This window comes from Prosopis cineraria, unplaced genomic scaffold, assembly GCF_029017545.1.
Source record: "Prosopis cineraria cultivar Desert tree isolate PC_DT_omini unplaced genomic scaffold, ASM2901754v1 PC2, whole genome shotgun sequence".
Lineage (NCBI taxonomy): Eukaryota > Viridiplantae > Streptophyta > Magnoliopsida > Fabales > Fabaceae > Prosopis > Prosopis cineraria.
Genome location: NW_026555333.1, coordinates 44,215,884 through 44,235,855, shown reverse-complemented (window position 1 = coordinate 44,235,855; position 19,972 = coordinate 44,215,884). Strand labels below are relative to the sequence as shown.

The 19,972-nt window shown below is 33.4% G+C and overlaps 1 protein-coding gene across 3 annotated transcripts; it reads right to left on the bottom strand.

The window, feature by feature from the left end:
- Positions 1-9,219: 9,219 nt before the first annotated feature.
- On the bottom strand, positions 9,220-19,732 carry LOC129303043 (4-hydroxyphenylpyruvate dioxygenase-like). Of its 3 annotated transcripts, XR_008591396.1 has the most exons (4): positions 18,408-19,732; positions 17,551-17,762; positions 9,985-10,022; positions 9,220-9,360 (listed from the first exon to the last, which is right to left on the bottom strand). XR_008591396.1 is itself a non-coding variant. In XM_054942041.1 (3 exons), exons 1-2 carry the CDS (start codon positions 19,715-19,717, stop codon positions 17,576-17,578), a joined length of 1,497 nt encoding a protein of 498 aa, XP_054798016.1. In that variant the 5' UTR covers positions 19,718-19,732; the 3' UTR covers positions 9,685-10,022; positions 17,551-17,575. The 3 variants fall into 3 exon arrangements, 2 of the variants coding, with proteins under 2 accessions (XP_054798016.1, XP_054798014.1); XM_054942041.1 differs by lacking the exon at positions 9,220-9,360 and having other exon boundaries at positions 9,685-10,022; XM_054942039.1 differs by lacking the exons at positions 9,220-9,360; positions 9,985-10,022 and having other exon boundaries at positions 17,423-17,762.
- Between the last annotated feature and the right edge of the window lie 240 nt (positions 19,733-19,972).

Genomic DNA, 19,972 nt, shown 5'->3' with positions numbered 1-19,972 from the left:
ATTTAACCATGAACTATTTTTTCATAATCATTAATATCCTATACTATGAGGTGTCAACTATGGAAAACATGGCATTTAGCATACCTCCTATCCATTTGGTAGTAATATCTGTTTATTCAACCCAGATTGGTGGGACCCACAAATTTTCAGTACCTCAATCATCTTCAACGGAGGCGTGCCCCTCAACTTCAACATTCTGGAGTTCCACCTCTATGCATCTTCTTCCTTCCCTCTCCAGCCTCCACTCTTCCCTCTGCTTTTAGACTTAAAGTCAAAGGGTTGAGTTTCAATTCATCAAGTGTATGAGTCGCCTGCAAAAGTGAGCTCCTTGTCCTCTTCAGGTAATAAAACGTAATGTCGTTTCCTTTGGTTCTTGATGTATTCCTCAGAACCCAACTTCAAGTTCATTATCTTCTTCTCCTTCATTATCATCATCGCCATCTGATTCAGTCTTTAGTAGTAGAGATCCCATACTTCTGCTTCGCCTCTCGTGGTGCTTTTTCAGCCTCCCTGCATCAGAAAAGACAACTCTACAACATCCCATTGATGGGATCTTCCACTTCTATGTTTTATGAAGTAGGATTTTAGATCTTGATCATATAATTTGTTGTGTCTTAAGTTCTAGTGTGAATTACCTAATTAACTTGTATATGATCTTTCTTCTGATAACATGTTATGTGCTTGTTGCTTCCTATGACTTGGGTGTATATATGCCTTGTTACCGTGTAAATTGAATCTTGTTACAAGTTTGTTGTTGAATGGATGATGATCGTTGCTTCTATACAATCCTAAGAGCGTCAAGAAGGAGGAGGAGAATGAAGGGAGGAATTGAAGATCAAGTAAAGAAGATGAAGAAGAAGAAGAACGAACTTTTCTAGGAATTGCCCATGGCGCTGGAATAATGTCGTTCTCTATCTTCGACAAAGAATGGAGAAAGAAGATAAGGAAGGTTGAGGACTTGAAGGGAAGATTTCCATCAAATCAGTCAAAAGCATTTTGTTAAATGGTCAATAACATCTGTTTGTATTTGGGTAGAATTGTTTCATTTTCTATAGTTGATGATTTTTTTTACATCACCTTATAGTATAGAATACTCAATGGTAGGTATTTTCATGTTTACCCTAATATGTAGTCGGTAGCTAAATTTTCATGTTTACCCTAATGTTGGTGACATCATGTTTATCCTAATGTGTTTATTTTATAGTAATAGTTATATAAATTAAAAGCTTGAGTGAGATTCGTTCAAAAAAAAAAAAAAACTTGAGTGGAAGCTTACCACCGCTCAGTGAACCTGTTGCTTCTTATTGTTCTGCTCATACTCTTCAAATGCTTCTTTCACATGTGAATGGTCCATCTGATAGAAGTTAGAACACTGGCATAACAAGCTGAACTCTTGTATATTTTCAATCTCCTTCAAAAACCACTTGAATTTTTAAAAATGATAGTCTTCAATGTATTCCTCAACCTCAAGCGAATTGAAGGCCATATTTGAATAAGCAATGAATATTTTCGTCCTCACAAAGAAATATTTTAAAGCTTCTGAAGAACAAGTATCAATGAGTGAGTTAAGAAGCCAGCAATTAAGTTCTTTCAATTTTACTGATTTAAAAACTGTTAGTTTTTATTCAATCATGTTACTGTACATGGAGACTAGACAACTCTTTATATTGTTGTTCTCTCTGGCTCGTCTTCTCTTTAGGTTACTTATTGATATATTTTTTAAAATATTATAATCTTTGACATTCAATTTGCATAGAGGGAGCGATAGTTATTAAAGTCCGAAGGTGAGAGAGAAGAATAATCATGTTGCTGCCAAACATGTTGGCTATAAAACCAAAATTAAAATCTGACTAATAATGCAATTATTCAAATTAAACCTCAATTCACTGCTAAGTATCATACTATCAATATGTCCAACACAAATGTTTTAAAAGTTAAGACGTTATTTAACTTCAAAATATATAATTCAATTTGTGAAAAAGGGAAGTAGATAAAAAGTTTTTTTCCGGACAAATAGATAAAAAGTAGGATGAATGTGTTAAAAACAATTAAAATAAATTAGAGAGGAGATAAAAATAAATATTATATATAGAAAGTTAGTTGTTTAATTTTTATTTCTCAATCTTTATATTACCCTTTGTCTTTTGTATTCATATCTCTTGATCTCATCTTGTCACACCCCAATCCTAAATAGGATTGGATGAAACATATAACAAAATTCAATCCCGTTTTAAGATTTTCATTAAAACTTTTAAAGATTGTTCGGTGTGAGGAGAACCAAAGTGTGTCCATTAGAATAAATAAGGGTTTTTAAGTTAACCATAGCATAAGCCGATGTCTTTTATCTTTTATTTTCTTTTTTTAATATTGAAAATCCTATTAAGTTTAAAACTGATTTCAAAATAACATGCATTATCAATACTACTATGTAGGGTTAGCTATGTGACTTATACGACATCATTGTACTTTATTATTCATATATTTTTAGAAATGTTATTAATTTAAAAAAATCTCAGTTAACAACTTTTATAACTGTTTTCTTTAATTTTCCTCTATCACTTTTTAATAAAGATCAAAATTATTCATTTCACTCTGCTCACTAGCACTTTCCGTAGTCTACTTTTCATATGTTCAAACCATTTCAAATTTTTCCTCAATAGGTGCTAACTCATCTTTTTTTATATACTTATTTTGAATTTTATCTTATATGTATGCTCGCACACTCATCTCAACATTCTCATATCCGCTACTACAATTTTATACTCTTGCTATCCTATTAAAACTCAATATTTACAATCATATGACATAGCTTATCTTATAGCAGCTATTTAAAATAACTCTAAGATAGTTTGAAATATTTTAAAGTCTAACCATATTTTGTTTTATTATATCTATATATATCGTTAACTAATAGTTTATCAAATCAAACTGTGTGTGTGTGTGTGTGTCGTTTTATTTTATCTTCTATTCTAAGTGTTTATAGGTTTACCTAAATTTATGGTTATTATGTTCTATTTAATTTATTTTTAAATTTCTGAGTTCTTTCTCTCAACTTCATCTGGTAAGGTAAACCTAATATTGGATTAATTTCTACTGATATTGGTTTTACAGGAATCATGGCACACTTGGAGGAAAATGGCCCTCTGAAATGTAGAGTCGCAAAGATCAGTGATTTCTTTTGCTTTGTCGGTCATTATGGTACTTTCCAAAACGTGTGTATGAACAGTTGCTTTATAATATATAGATATATATATATATATATATATATTATAGCTTAGCCTTGAGTGGCACCCATCCATGTATAGGCAAAGCGATGAGTAATCGATACGGCTCCGATGTGAAGTGAAGACCATAGCGCCACCGCTACTTAGTTAATTAATTAAGGAATGAGAATATTGAATTGGCTTGTAGCCTTTGAAGATTTTGAGCAGTGGATTAATTGTCATCTGACAACACATTCAACACGTTTACTCTACGTATCAATGCAACATGTCTTTCCCAGGCGGTGAGTGTGAGACGGGGAGTCAAAGTTGGAATTATAATTCATAAAAAGTGTTTATTTTGGATTATTGTGTCAGAAAAAATTGGGTTGCTCTTAGAATCACGTCGGCTAATCCATTTGGGTCCCCACCTAAAGACGAAAATGCATGAGTTGTCTAGACGCGATAACTCTTGGTACTTATTCAAACTCGAAAGCTCTTACGTTAACAAGCATCAATCAGGTCTTGTTGCCTGATCTGCTGGTAGAAAAGGGGCACAGACATAAATGTTTTGCGTCTTGTAAGGGCACAAACATAAAAGCAATACCATAGAGCCCATAGATACAGATATATATATATATATATATATGGCTCAGGAGAGAGAGACGAGAGAGTCGGTGAGATGACTGATTTTAATTCTTATAAATTTATTTTTTAAGATACATGGACTATTATTTTAAATAATTAAAATTATAAGGACTTAATTATATCGAATTAAAATTTAAACACTGAAGTTTAATTGAATACAAATTATAGGGATAATATGATTAATTTTCTTTTAATTTAAATATCATACTACACTAGATTCATTTATCTAGGTGAATAAGTAAGATATTGAAAATTGCACTGGTGAATAAGTAAGGTATTAAAAATTGCACTGATTATTAAATTGATGGAGAATCAACCTTCCATTTTTTTTTTACTTTTTACATATTTTTCTTTCTCTCCATTAAATGAAGAGCATTTTTAAAAGTTTATATTTAAAATTTTAAATTTAAAACTATATTTAATTCATTTAATTAGTACTCATAATTTTATAAAAAATGTTCTATAAAATAAAAAGAAAGCAATGTACTCTACAATATTAGTAATTCTATTAAATATTTATAATTACAAATATTTGTTTTAATAAATAACAAATGACAAAGAGACACTTTTTGAAATTAAATTTGTTTAACCAACAGAAGTCCCTCACTCTTATCAAGGTGATTTACAAGATTTGGATCTAATAATGAGTAGTACAAAATCATTTTTTCAATGAGTGTCACGCATGAAAAGATAATAACCATCAATTTTAATCAAATAGTTCTCATAGATTTTGGTAAAGTTTTGAAGGAGATATAGTTCATATATTTTTATTGTAAAAGTTATTTTAAATTTTTTTTGAAAAAAGATGTATCTTAATAATTTTTAAATGTTGATAAAAATTTATAACTATAATTAGTTTGTTCATTAAGTGGGTAGATTTATTTCGCACAACGAATCCAAATCCAATTTCAAATGCCATACAGCTAGCTTCACAAAACTTTCCTTCAAACCTTAAAGCAGGGGTTTAATTTATTATTATTAATTTCTAAAAACGAACCCTTTCAATCCCTCGCTTCTTCTTCTGCGATTCAAAGTCGTTATATAATTAATAGATTGACTTTGAGTTCTTTTTGTCTCTCAAAAATTGGCATTGCTCCCCTAATCCTCATCCCTAAATTTATAGGGTCCTCACATTAACAAACATCAATCAAGCATTGTTGGCTCACAAATGCCAAAAATCTATGGCCCCTGCTGCTATAAAATAATGTTTTCAAAATTAGATCGGATATTAAACTAGAAAGGTCAGTAGTTTACAATTCACATAGTTCAATTGGATTGGATCAATGGTCAAACCGGTGACGTGATAATTAAATTAAAAAATTATTTATATATATATATAATAGCCTAAATATAAGAAATAAATATAAAATTATTATTTAACTTAAAAAATTAAATATTTTAAGTTTATCATAACTTAACAAATCATATAACATAACATAACATCAAATGATTAAAAAATTAGCCATTTCCTAAAAAAATTAAATAAAAAATAATAAGCTTTTTTTAACAGTTCGATTCTCGAAAAACGGATGCAGTTTTCAGTCTGAAACAACTCAACCTCCAAAACAATTTTCATATATCGATCAAATTGAAATCCAGACTAGTCTGACCATCCAATTTGGTCCGATCCGGTTTTAAAATCACTACTATAAAAGGAGCAACCCACTTGTGTGGCGTCTTGCAAGCTAGGAGATAATAGCATATTAGCATTCATGGCTCAGGAGAAGGAGAGAGTGGGAGAGATGAATGAAGTGATAGTGGAGTACATGCAGCGTCTGGGAGTTTCTGATGCAGCCAAGACTGAGTTCTCCACCAAAGCCAATGCCATGAAAGCAATGGCCGGTCACGAGTCCGCCGTGTGGTTTCACGCATTCATCACCCAACTTCATCACACTCTCCAAAATAACTGCACAATCAAAGCCTCTTCACATCGATCTCAACCTACCTCTCACTGTAAGCAATCCAAACGCTTCTTGTTCCTTTAATTTCTGCTCTTCATTATACGTACTCATTATAACCTCTGTACTCTTGGATGCTTATTAGGAAGCAGGTAACGGCGCCATTGAGGATGAAGAGCGAGAAGTTGGCAGCGAAGCTATGCTGATGATTCGTGTTCACAACTCATCATCTCCATGATTGCTTATGATTCGATACTCGTGTGGAATCAAAAAGTCTCGTACGTGTTGTTCCCTATATGTATTTCTTGTGTCTTGTCAGTTTTGGTGAGTGTCCGATCCTTTCCTTTTTCAGCTCTGTTTAACGTATCCGTACTCATCTCTGTTTTCAACTGTATATGCTATCGTCTTAGCTTTTTCTATCTTATTTCTCCAAACTTCTCTGGGCGTCCACCCAACACAAGCTCACATATATAATACATGTAATGTGACGTTTTCTTAGGTTCCAAAAGCCAAAGAGCATAATCCAACAATTAACGAAGTTTGATAGCCAACATATCGTTGTCTTGTCTGATATTTGCCTGGCAATTGCTTCCCATTTAATATACTAACTTGTTACGTGGCATATAAATAATGTGCAAGACCTATATACTTAGTCTGATATATTTTTTTATCCAATCCAATCAAGACATATGAATTTTAATGTGTTAATAATATTAATAACAAGAATTTGTTGTAGAATAAATAAGTTCTAAAAGATACACATATTTTGATTTAAGTGAAAATAAGTACTTTAGATATATAAAGCTAAATATACAAGTTTTCTATATATATATATATAATTAAGTGGCGGATTCCTGCAATTTTTTCATTCATTTCATCATAGAAACATTTTCAAAAGAGAGACACAACATATGACATGCTTGCTACAATTGGTCACATCCTTAATAAAAAAAATTTGTCAACATGTTTTGTCAGGATTAACAAATTTTTTAAAACTCATTAATTATATAAAAAATTTTATATACACACTTATCCCAATTAAAACTCTTTCTCTCACCAACATAGAAGATAAAAAGGAAAACTTAATCTGCCTTGATTATAAATAGGAGCGGAGGGCGTACATTAAAAAGCTGTTCGGAGACTTACAAGGAAAATGTGTTTTTTGAAAGTACGTCCTACAGTAATTCTAGTTGACATTGTTTTCACCAAAATAAAAAAACATTCTAGTTGACATTGACAATATAATTATTAACCATGAAATCCTAATAGCATTTTGAACATAGAAATGATCAAATTGTCGCCAGAATATCGTAATGATGGTCAAACTATAAAATCTAGGAATCCTGTGTCTGACTTATGTAGTTATCGCATAATTTGACAATAATTGACATCCCTTGCAAAATCATTGAGGCATGCTCCCTCTTATTCTATAAGACATTTTCTAAAACCTTTTCTTCGTCTTTGTGGATATGATATGAAGTGGACATAAATTCGCTATTGTTCTAATTTTTCATGAATTTGTGCTAATATGAACTGTTGAATAAATCGGCCAGCTTTCATGATGCTGCCACTCCGAGATTCTTCTTAGTCACAAATTTTAACGAATAAAAATGTCAGTTTTTGCTGGTTCGAGTAACGGGAGTACAAGAAACAAAAACAGCCTATCATGCAAGTTCAGAGGATTAATTAAGTGTAATGTAACATTATTTAAAGGTTGATATATAATCATAAAAGTTCACTTAATCAACGACTCATGTATGAAAGAAATCAGAAAAGAAAGATATAAGACTTGAAAAAGTATCATTTAGCATTGACATGAAAGGCTTACCATCAATGTGTGTGTGTGTGTGTGTACATCAATTTTAATCATAACTAATGAATATATAATATTCTTTGAATCTTAATAAATAATATATCATAATAATATCTACAAATCTCAATCGAATTTCATTTAATAATATATCGTCACAATATATTCATGAATATTCAGAGGATTAAGTGTCATGCAATATTATGTAATGGTTTGACATGTTTGCTGGAGTCTTTTAAATGAGCCTTTTCGTAGATTGCCTCAGGGATTGATGATAATGATGATGATTACATTCTTTTAATCAATAAGGGTAAAAATAGAATTTAGGACTGTTTCTAAAAAAATCAACAAAGTGAGGGAGAAGAGGGGGACCATAGCTGTGGGTTCTGTAAACAGTAAAAAAGAAAAAGATAAGAAAGACATGTGGGATTGATAGAGAGAACAGTCTTAAATGTCCAGCAAGAATGCGCGCCATTTTCATCAAAAGCTGCAAACCAATTCCGAATTTTCTTCCATTTAATAATCATTCAATCGCCAACAAACTCGCCATTCCATTATGGGAATACAAAAAGTGACTTTCTTATATCTGTTCACCAATCTTTCAGCTTACGCGTGTTTTGACTTTTGACTATAGGTATAAGCACATGAGAAATTGCAAACACCCATTATTTTGTGAGAGAATTGCATAACAGGTCCCGACAAATGAATAATTATTTTTAAGATTCAATAGATTTATTTTTAAAGTACTCTGCAGGTCCGAAGGCCTTATGTGCAATTAATTGCATATGAGGTTTCTGGGCTTATAAAGCATTTTCAGAATTTATCGGGATTTAAGGGTAATTACCTTGATTATGAGAGCTTTATATGTGACTCTCCCTCATTTTACAGCTTCAAACGCCTTGTTTTTACTTGTGTCGTGTCGTGACAACTAACTATAGAGCAATAGCGTAAACACCGACGAAGCGTAAGAAAGTAACGTGATCTTAAACTTGTAATCATATATAGATTATGAAAGATGAAAGAAACCAGAGAGACTTAAAATAAAGTACATTAAATTGAAAATAATAACCATAAAAAGGGAGAGAAAAGATAACTAACTTACATATTTTGATTAACTTTAAAAGCTTTATTTATTCTAATGTATGGGCTTCCTCTATCAAAAAAAACTTTAAAAGCTTTAATTGAAAATCTAAGCCTATCAATCACTACCATGGGTTGGTTTTAACAAAAACACTAGTTCTTTAACAATGTAATAGATCAAGGTTTGAATACCTTTTGAAAGAGGTGGCCACATTTAGTGCCCAACTTTCCACACATTTTCTTTATTTTCTCACATGCCATCATATGTAGATTTATTAAAAGTGTTATATTTTTATAAATTTTTATTTTAATAAATAAAAATAAAAAAGTTAAATTCGAACCGTTCAAATTAAATTTAAACGGTTCAAATTTCATCACCTCTGATGAGCACTAAGGTGATGAGTGTAGTATCTCACTCTACTAAATACAATTAATCATTAAACTCATGGTAATAAAAAAATCAAGGATCTCAAATTTTCATAATCAAAATAAGTTCAAAACAATCATAACCCTTAAATTAGAATAAAAATAAGTTACGGAAGCATGAGATACCTCATAGGAGTGGAAGAACTCAAAAATAGTTGAAAAATAAAACATATGTTGTGACATAGGGCAATGCACCACGACTTGTGCACGCTGCACTGTAGCGTGTTGCTCTCTATGCCATGTGCCGTGGTTCCGGTGCCATGCGCCGCAGTATGTTGCATGAAAAAATCAGTAAATTCTGTTATCATTTGACAATAAAATTAGGAAAACTTTCGACACACCTTGATTTTTCGTTCAATGTCTAGATGATGTGATCTAGGTGTCTATAAAAAGCTCTTTACACGAACTAGCTAATGGCATGTATTTTACTTTTAAAACAAGTCACATTAAGAAGTTGAACACCCAAATACAATGTGACTACTTTTCACAACTTTCACACAAAAAAAGTGTCCAAAACTCTCAACAAGTGCCAAAAGCCTTTCCTAACACTTGGATCATATCTATTAGACCTAGGACTATCAATACAACATGTCACACATGCTTAAACAACAATAGAATAAAATTTCACTCCTCAATCCCTTTTCACAAAAACAAAAGGGGAGGCAATTTTCCATTTTATTGCACCCAAATCAAACAAAACATGTTCAAATCTTCATTTATACACTTGCATTAGTATTTTGGCCCTATTAACATATATGTCACAACATACACAAATTCTCAAGGCCCAAAATACCAATCAGACATTTGCAATAACAACATAGTGCAAGTGTGATGGCATGCAATCTAGAATTAACAATCATATACTATTACACAAAATAAATATAAACTAGAAGCATACAATAGGAATATACTAATTTCTAACCTTTTGAGTCTTCTCCCTCTCAGCACCAAAGCTAGAGCCTGAAAAGTGTTAAATGATGGGATGAATCTAGCCACTCATTAACCAAGGTAAAACCTACCCTATGTAGTTATATATCAATTATAAACTAAGCATATGCATATGAAATCAAGTATGTAAAATATGGTCACACATATCATAACTTGTCACTTCTCATTCAATAACATCTTTATCTCACATATACTATGTGCATTGTCACCATATTCTCAAATATGTGACCATGACCCATTATCCACACGACTTGCCACAACTTAACACGTGTGACACATCATATATTTATTTAGGTAATGATCAACTAACTTATACCCTCCTTATTTCCTTAGACTAAAACCGTAGACTATAACACCGAATAAGGCTCTGTCTATGTGATTAAACTACCTAAGCTCACCAATCGTAAGGTGTGACCTGGTCAAAGATCACATGACTCACCCTCGGACCACGACTTTTTCCATTCTTGAATCTCAGGGTGTCTCATACCCTAAGTTATTCTTCTCATTGAACTAATGGAGATAGTTAGGTTCTAGTCATTCGAAAAAACAATGGAACAATACCTCTCCAAACTGTGAGACAAGGTTATACCCTCATGCACCGGAGGTCAACCTAAATACCATATAGATTTTTTTTTCTCTACTCCCAAATTTCTAAGTGAACTCCCGCCACTGATCATGCCATAATCAATTCTTACTCGTTTTCACATTTTCATTTTCATTTAGTCATTATCACAACAATCATGTTAAGCTCATAACCGTGCTACCCAAATATGGATTCTCATCATTATTCTCACTTATCTCAAAATCTATTCTCATTAACACACATTTACCTCTACTCAACATCACATTCATTTTCTAAAAGCATAAGCATGTTCATAGTTTGAAAACCCTCTTGACTTCACATTTTGTATTTCCAGCCAAAAATAGCATTATACACATTCAAATTTTCATACACTCATTGAAACTAACATATGGTTTTACATTGAAAATCAATCCCATGCATGTAACATTCATAATTTACATTTAACAATCAATTAAAATATAACTATTCAAAGTAGGGTTTCCTCAGTTACCTCAAACTTTTAAGAGGTTAAAGGCTTACCCTTCAATCTACTAGCTTCTAAGCTTGAATTTCCAAGCCAAATAGGTGATCAAGAGCCAAAACTACAATTAACTAAGTTGAATTTCATCAGCATTACTAACTCAAGCATTAAACTCTCAATCTTCACTTTTAAATTTTCCAATGCCCACTCTACATGAATTTTAGCCTATCCATTGCATTTATTATCTATCTTCAATCCCCCAATAACATTAATGAGCCATTAAACTCTCATTAATAGCATCACATTTTTCCAACTACCCATATTAAATGCAAATTTTGGATATTAATGGTGCCCAACAACCCAAATACCAAAATTTATTATATCTAGATTTAGATACTATAATCTACTCCCATTAACTCCATTTAAGTCAATAAATTCATATCTATAATTTATATAGATCAAAATCCACTTATATTATCAAACCCTAACTATAAACTCATAAATGTGGAAGAAATGGGGAGATTAATAGGTGTGATACTTACCTTGTGTATTTGTAACCTTTAAAATACTCCCAATATCATCCACAAATGAACCCTAACAGAGCTTATTTCTAGAGCTGAAAAAATGGGCTGATCTAGCCTTAAAGGGCTGGCCCTTAACGAGCTCAAATCTAAAAAGATTAGTCCATTTAAGCTTGAGTTTTCTTTAAGGGTCTTATATCTAAAGCCTGGCCCTAAACATAATAGGCTTAGGGCCAGCCCTACAGGGCTTCAAGCCCTTTTACTTTTGTTTTCATTTTTTAAAACTAAAAATGATTCATTCATTCCATTACAATATTAAATCTTACTTCATTATTAAATCACATAGACAACATTTTAATTCTTAATATTAACAACCTCTTGATTATGCAAAAATTCTCTTATTTCAAATAATAAAACATTAAAATTTATAAATTCCTAATTCAAGTCATGCAATATAAAAATAATCTATTATTAAAAAAATATAATTTAAAAATATTAACACACATACGTAATATGAATCACATTATTGTCTAGAATCTAAACTAGATCAAAAAATTACTTTTTTTGTCCAGATATATCATTGTCTAGAATTAAACAAACCAAACTTTATCAAAAAAAATATTAAACAAATTAAAGTATTATGTAAATTTTAATTCTAAAAAATCTACTATAACAACAAAATATTTGAAACATTATTAAAAATATCAATAATATTGTCATAATAAATAATATTTTAAAATATAAATAAATAAATAAATGGGCCTAAATGGGCTAGCCCTTAGCCGTATAAGGCCAACCCGTTTAGGCCCTCAGCCCATTAGAGTTGACCCTTATAAGCTCGCATCCTATTTTGAGACTCTAAAACTCAAGCCCGACCCTAATAATTATTGGGCTTAAACAAGCTAACATTACAAGCTCGGCCCATTTTTTCAGCTCTACTTATTTCGTCCCCTTCACTCTCTCTTTCTTTCTCTCTATTTCTGTCTCATTTTCACAACTAATGTTAGCAAAAAATGGCCATGCGCCAGCACAGAGAGGTCCTCACTGAATCAAAAGTATTTGTGCGTCGCGATAAATGATCTCCACGCCGCGACGTGTGGCGTAGCAACACCAACTCTTCATTTTCTTCTCCTTTTGATATCTAAGTAGCTCGACTTAATACCGAACCCACAATTAGGGCTGGAATACAATCAAACATGATTATTAGACCTCCCTAGCCACACACCACCTCAACTTACTTAATTACCCTAATTAGGTTTAATTAATCAGGGAATTAAAAATTGAGATGTTACAATGAGCACTAAAAATGGATCTAAGAAAGATTTCTTACATACGATCATAATTCTATTATTCTAACCTCTATTGATATATAATTTTATTTTAGTCTATTTTGTTTCTTTTATTAATCCATTCAATACCATCCAACTTAAGCTTTCAGCTCATTTCTACTGGTCCGTTGATTGAAATCAAGAAGATGGAAAATGAGTGTTATATAGCCATACGTTTTTTTTAGAGATGAGTATACCAGAAACAGTGAGGAACAAGTATAAAATCTTAATTAGACATTTCTTTCAGAACATACTCCAAAAGAAAATAGCGTTTACATACATAAAATATTCCGAGTTAATTAATTGCATGCACATGAATGATCCTAATTCTTACTGTGAAGCAGAAACGTCGTTCTATATTAACAGTGTAAGGAAAAGCTTTACTTCATTTCTTAGATTGTCAAAGTTAGAAAGGTTTGTTCAATCCATGACGGGAAGCTCTACTGATAATCGTTTTTTGGTCAAAGCAAACAAACTTGATGGAAGGTAATATCTTTTTGTTTAAAAATAAGAGTTTCACCTCCAAAAAAAAAAGTACTAATAAACAATAGCTAATGAAAATAATCTTTTTTTTTTCAAAAAAGCTAACCCTCAGGTTGTATAGTTTGCGGTTTTTGCAAGGCAACATACAGGCTAACCTATCCCATTAAAAAATAAAAAGCCTGATTTTTGTCAGCCCAACCCATCAATTTTAACAGACAAACGGGTTAAGCCAGTTTGTCACCATTTTTTTCCTTATTATTCACACGTATTTCATTAGGGTTGTTCAAGTGGCCCAAAAGTCCGGTCAACTCGGTTCTGCTCGAGCCAGTTGGGCTAACCAAGCCGGGTACCAAGCTAGGGTCAACCCTACCAAGCCCAAAATATGTATCTATGTTATATTATTTTTTCAATTTTTTTGTCAAAACTTAATTATTTTATAATATTATTTTTATTTAATTTTCTTATTCATTATATTATTTTTTATGTTCATCATGAATATGTTTTATAATTTTAATTTTTAATCATTTAAATATTTAAAATTGATTGTTTTACTTTATATCATGTGAAAATAATAAATAATTTTTAATTAAATACAATTTAAAAAATTATTACTTTAAATTCTAACATTATTTTTATAAATAATCAATTTTAAATATTTTTAATTAAATTTTGTATTGTTTAATAATTTTTTTATATTTAAAACTACAGCCTAAGCATTCGGGCGGCCCGATGCCTCAATATGTATATATGGTCGGGCATCAGGCCTAGCCCATGTATACCTCTATCTGATATTATCATCGTTATAACAATATATAAAGGGAAAATTTTACTATAACCCCTTAACCAAACTTATTGATAGTCAAATCGTATAAAATTCTAAAACATCAATTCAGTCCCTATGAGTTCCACTTGAGTTAAATTAAAATTAATTTTTTGAGAAAAATGATACAAATGACCCCAATCCTCTCAAATAAAAATAACTGACATAAGGAAAACAAACAACAAAAAGCCTTATCTCATTAGGTGGGAAAGAAAAATAAACAACTAATGTATAGAAAATAAAACAACTAGCATAGAGGGAATTTGTAATTCTCATTAACAGTATAACATGAATATAAATATAAACAAGTGAAGCTAAACGCATGAATAACTCATGCAGGAAATATGAACAATTGATGTATGAAAAATTAATAACTAACGCAAGAAAAATTTTCAGCTATCATTAATAACATAACACCAATATGAATATAAATAAGTGAAACTAGGTATAAAAATAACTCATGTAAATAAAATAAACAACTAATATATGAAAAAAAACAAATAAAGCAGGGAAAATTTACAACTTTTACTAACCGCATAATATTACTATGAATATAAATAAGTGAAGCTAAGCACATAAATAACTTGTGTAAAGAAAATGAACAAATGTTGTGTGAATAAACAATTGACATAAGGGATTGGGATTGTTTGTGTTATTTTCTTTAAAAACTTAATTTCAATTTAACCCAAGTAGAATCCACAGGGACTAAATTGATATTTCAAAATTTTAGAAGATTTGACTGTCGATAAGTTTGGTCAAGAGGACCACAGTAAAATTTTCCCATATGTAAATGTAAATTGTAACTATATGTTTGTCTCCTCAAACATTAGTGCAACTCAGCTGGTTCTCAAAGCACATAAAGAGGTTGTGAATTCTTTGAGGTAAAATGGTTCTGCCAAGCTAGGAGCTGTTGCAACAGCTGTATGCAGCCAACTCAACTGCTTTAATTTGGATTGCTCTAAAGAAAATGAAGCAGCAACGTAAAGCTTTCTTAGAAATGCGCGAGCTGATGGTCCTATGGATGATTTACCGGTCATGAAGGTATAAATTATGATTGAATCCTGTTTTTCCTTCCCTCTTTCCCTCTGTTATACTGAGTCATTCATCATCATTCACGTTATACAGTGAGGCCCTGATCAGTTCCTTCTCTGACTATTGCTGTTTCTTAGCCTCCATTCCCTCCCTCCGTTCAAATCCATTTCTCATTAAATTTATTTGTAATTTTAATTTTTTTTAATACCAAAATTTCAGTCATTTCAAATATATTGTTTTCTTTGTATTCTCATTGTTGGTGCTTCCACCTTCTCTTAGCTCATGTTCTTGTCTCTCTTCCAATTGAAAATTAGAGTTAAACCCATCACTCTTAATTTTCCATTTTCACTTCAAGTCTCAACTCATCTCTCTTCTTCTTTTGAAATGTGAAATTTTAAACTTAAAATTCAAATCCAAGTCTATCAATCCAAATGATGCCTGAGAATTTTGTACTTGCTAAAGTAGTCTGAGACACGGCTCTGTATATTTGTGCTGCTCAAGGTAACTAGAAAGGAAAACAAACCTAGTGCTGAAGATGGTAAGGAAGAATGGGGGATTAGGTATATAAACCAAGAAAAGTTGTTTAAGTGTGCATATGGACGTCTTATTCTTCTTGTGTCTATGTTGCTCTGTATAGCATTGGACTTGGTTTTCATGGAGCTACACTTTGTACAGGAAAGTTAAGGATGAGGAACTGCAGAATTTGGCTTGTGGCATTCGAGCATGTGATTCTGCAGTAACAGAGACAGCAGAGAAACCATCTGACACTGCTGAAGAGTAGCATCTGCAGCTCATACCATGGATGAGCATAGGCAAATTGCATGTGTGGAAATGGAAAACGTTTTTTGGAGGAGAAAAAAAAAGAGAATCAGAGATGCAACTTCAGATTTCCAAGCAGAAGATATGCTACCATGGTGCACCTTAAAGATTTCTCCGTGAGTGCATTGAATGGCGTAAAATTTTTTAGTGTATTGAATGGTGTAAACTTGAACGATTTTCAGTAACAAATTATGGATGACAAACCCTCAGCCAGACACTGAAATTCTCTGATGTGTCCATTTTGTCTTCAATAATTTTGGTAGCTAAAAGAGTCTGAAGAAAAGATTGTGGGCTTAAGTAAAGAAAGGGACCAGTTAAGCAGAGACACGCTGCTATTCAGATTTAAGGGGACTAACATGTGGTGATCCGAGCTGGCAAAAGCTAGAGAACATGATGTGATCTTAGAAGCAGCCGTAGTCAGAGCAGAAGAAAAGGTTAGGGATGCATACAAATGATGAAAATAAAACTTTAGGTAGGGCATTGTTGATGACCATTCTAAGATTCAACACAATTTATATGTGAAGTGCAGGCACGTGAATGTTTTTATAAAAACATTTCAACTTTCAACACAAGCTTTATCTGTTAAAACACGTGAATAGTATTACCATAAACACCGAACAAGCTCACCACACTCAATGAGATTGGTGAGGATTGAATTCTTGACCACGTCAAGGACTATTTTCACTCGCAAATTTTAAACCATTAAGGTAAAATTCAAGTATAGTCTAGTAATATCAACAGCTATAAATTATGTTGATTGACAAAGCTGACTTTCAAATAATTTCCTTGTTGACGGACAACATATCAATGCAACCCAAAGTTACTGCTTTTCTTCGATTTTTCTGGCAATTTTACCGGTTCTGGTGTTTTCACTGCAATGTCGCAATTTTGTTCCAGAAACTCTTCCATAATGTTTTGGTCTCCCTCACAAGCTAGTAGTTTATGAATGTAAAATCTCAAGACTCTTGAGGGATTCCGCTCAGACTTTTTCCGGTTGATTGTAAGGAAGATGGAAAAGGTCTGTTATGCGTTAGCTATTTTTATCGGAAATAAGATTAGAAACACTATGGAACAAGTAAAAACTTCTACATATTGTGTGTACCCCCCCCCCCCCCCAAAAAAAAAAAAATTCACATGGTGCTACCAGAATGTACTCCAAAGGCAAACAGCATGTACTCCATCAACTATTCTAAGCAACTTGCGGACTAGTGCTAATTAAGTAGCACGTCAGATTAATTTATTTCCCAATCTCTCGTGACCCCTATCATACAATCCAAATTGCAGTATTTGTTTATCTATAAATATAGTAAGGTGGGCAGTTCGTATATTTCTTCATAAACATTGCAAGAAATGAAATAACTGTCTATTAACACAGAATATCATATATTCATATTCCATCATTTCTAGAAGTGAAGACAGTGCTCATATAGTATTTATTCTTCCTTAAGCCAATTGTTTATACAGTAACAGGGTGATTACAGCTTCAAGAAATACCTCGTCCTGAAATCACTATGAGCTTTCAAGCAGGAGTTTGTTCTGCTACTCTTTTAAGTTCAAGTGTCTTTTCATATTCTTCGATGGACTTAAACAGTTCAGAGAAGTTTCCTTTTCCAAAGCCTCCACATCCACCCTTTTGATATACCTTCCCCTCCTCATCCTTCAGCATGCACCCAACTCTCTGAATTATCTCTATAAAAATGGTTGGCCTGCCCATTCAACACGGAAAAAACCTTTTAACTCAGTGTCATCTTACATAATCTTCATCCAATAGAGAAGTTCAGAGGCTTGAATGATGAATAGAGATTGATAAGTAACATATAAAAAAGTGTTAGATGATTGGAACAAGCTTGAAATAGCAGATATTATCAAGACACAATATTCGCAAACCGCCTGTATCTCCTCTAGGATCCTTGCCACCCTACTTTATTCCGGCCAAGCACATCCCAACACTCCTATGAAGCACTAAAGTTTGTACAGTTATGTGCTCTTACAATCAAAGAGATTGATCCAAAAAGAGTAAATGTAGACGGCACTTGCTTCCTCTCCCTGCACTCGTTATCTCTTTTTGTCTCTCTAAATTATACACATGCTACAAATTCCAGCACTCATAAACAGTATTTTAATACAGCACATCTTATTGCATCACGTGTCTATATAATGTTGGTATTAGTGCTTCATAGTAGAACTTTTCAACATAGATAAAGGTTAGTTTACCTGACAATTCTGCTAATGCAAGTTTCCTTCTTTCAATTAAATGTTGTATAAATCACCAACATCAAGATAAATTCAGTCCCCAAGAAAAAAGCACTGCTGTGTTATTCTCAAACAAGAAGAGGGATGAGACTAGTTACCTATCTCCAACAGGCTTAGTGAAAATTTGAAGCAAAGTTCCTTGATCATCTCTATCTACCAGAATCCCCAGCTCCTCACACTGCTTAATCTGCTCATCCGTCAATACATCACCAGCTCGATTCTTCAGATTCTTGTAATACGTTGGAGGTGGCGAAGGCATGAACTCGAATCCACCTACGACACTTCTCTGCCTCATCTCCCTCAAAGTCCTAAATATGTCTTCACTCACAAGCGCTAGATGCTGTAACCCTGCTCCTTCGTTGTGCTCCAAATATGTCTGTATTTGACTCTTCCGCTTCGTCCCAAACACTGGTTCGTTCAGAGGCAGCAAAACCATTTCGTCATTGTTCGCTAAAACCACCGAGTTCAAGCCACTCTCGCTCGTGCCCACGTCCTCCGCTGTGAACTCGGCGAATTCGTGAAACCCAGTAAATTCCTTCACATAATTCACAGCCGGAGCCAGTTCCGGCACGTTACCCACCGCATGGTCGAGGCGCCTAATCCCGTAATCCAACAGCGGATAGGACGAGAGCTCCTCCACGGGTTCAAATTTGGGCAAGAACCAATAATTAGGGCTCGGGTCTGATACTTGGGACGGATCGTTGTAGCTAATGTATCGCAACACTACATCGCCGTAGAGGAGAACTTCGGATACAATAACTCGGTTATCCAGGAGCACCGGGGAGGCCGATGGCTTGGCGCCATGGGCAACGCTGGCATTAAATGCAATTTCTGCATTCTCGACTTCAACTGCAATGGCCCGAACAGCTAGGCCGTGGGAGGCCATGAAAGCGAGGCAGGATTCGCGGTTGAAAGTGGGAATAGAGGCAGTCGAGTTGGGTTCGAGGTGCTCGGCGGCGGCGATGGATGGCGAGTAAGGAGCAGAGAAGACGAAGGAGAGGTCGCCAGAACGGATGAGATAGGAAGCGTGAGTGAAGTTGCCAGTTGAAAGGTCGGATTTAGCTACAAGGGGCATGCCGAGACCCCACGAGAAGCGGCGAGCAGTGTTGGTGGCGTCGGAGCACCAGAACTCGACATGGTGAAAACGCTTTACCTTGAATCGATCGGATTTTGGATTGCTTCGGACGAAGTTCTTGAACCCAACAAGCTTGAACCCAGTAGCAGGATTACTACGTGGAGCCCCCGTCGCCGGAGCTCCGTGTTCAGTTTCGTTTCCCATGGTTTTTTCGTTTAGCGTTACGCCTGGAAATCGCCACCCTCGGCAAGTATAAATAGGAGGAGCTAGGGGCGCTAGCAGAGCCGTTTTAAAATTGGGAAGCGTGCCGTGCGGGTGCGGCTTAAGATGCATAACAGGATAAGCCGAAAGAGAAGATGAAGATGCACATTCAGCATAGTCTCATAAGCCACAGGTTATGCTATGCTAGGACAAAACGGATCGATTTGGGTGCTCGTCAACGTGACAAGACTTGAACCACGAATGATTCAGATTTTAATTATTATTATATATTATATTTGTTAAAATAAAAATTATAAAATAATTTTAATAATTTTTTTATTTTTAATATAGTTAAAGATATTTAATATTGATTATCTAAATATTCTC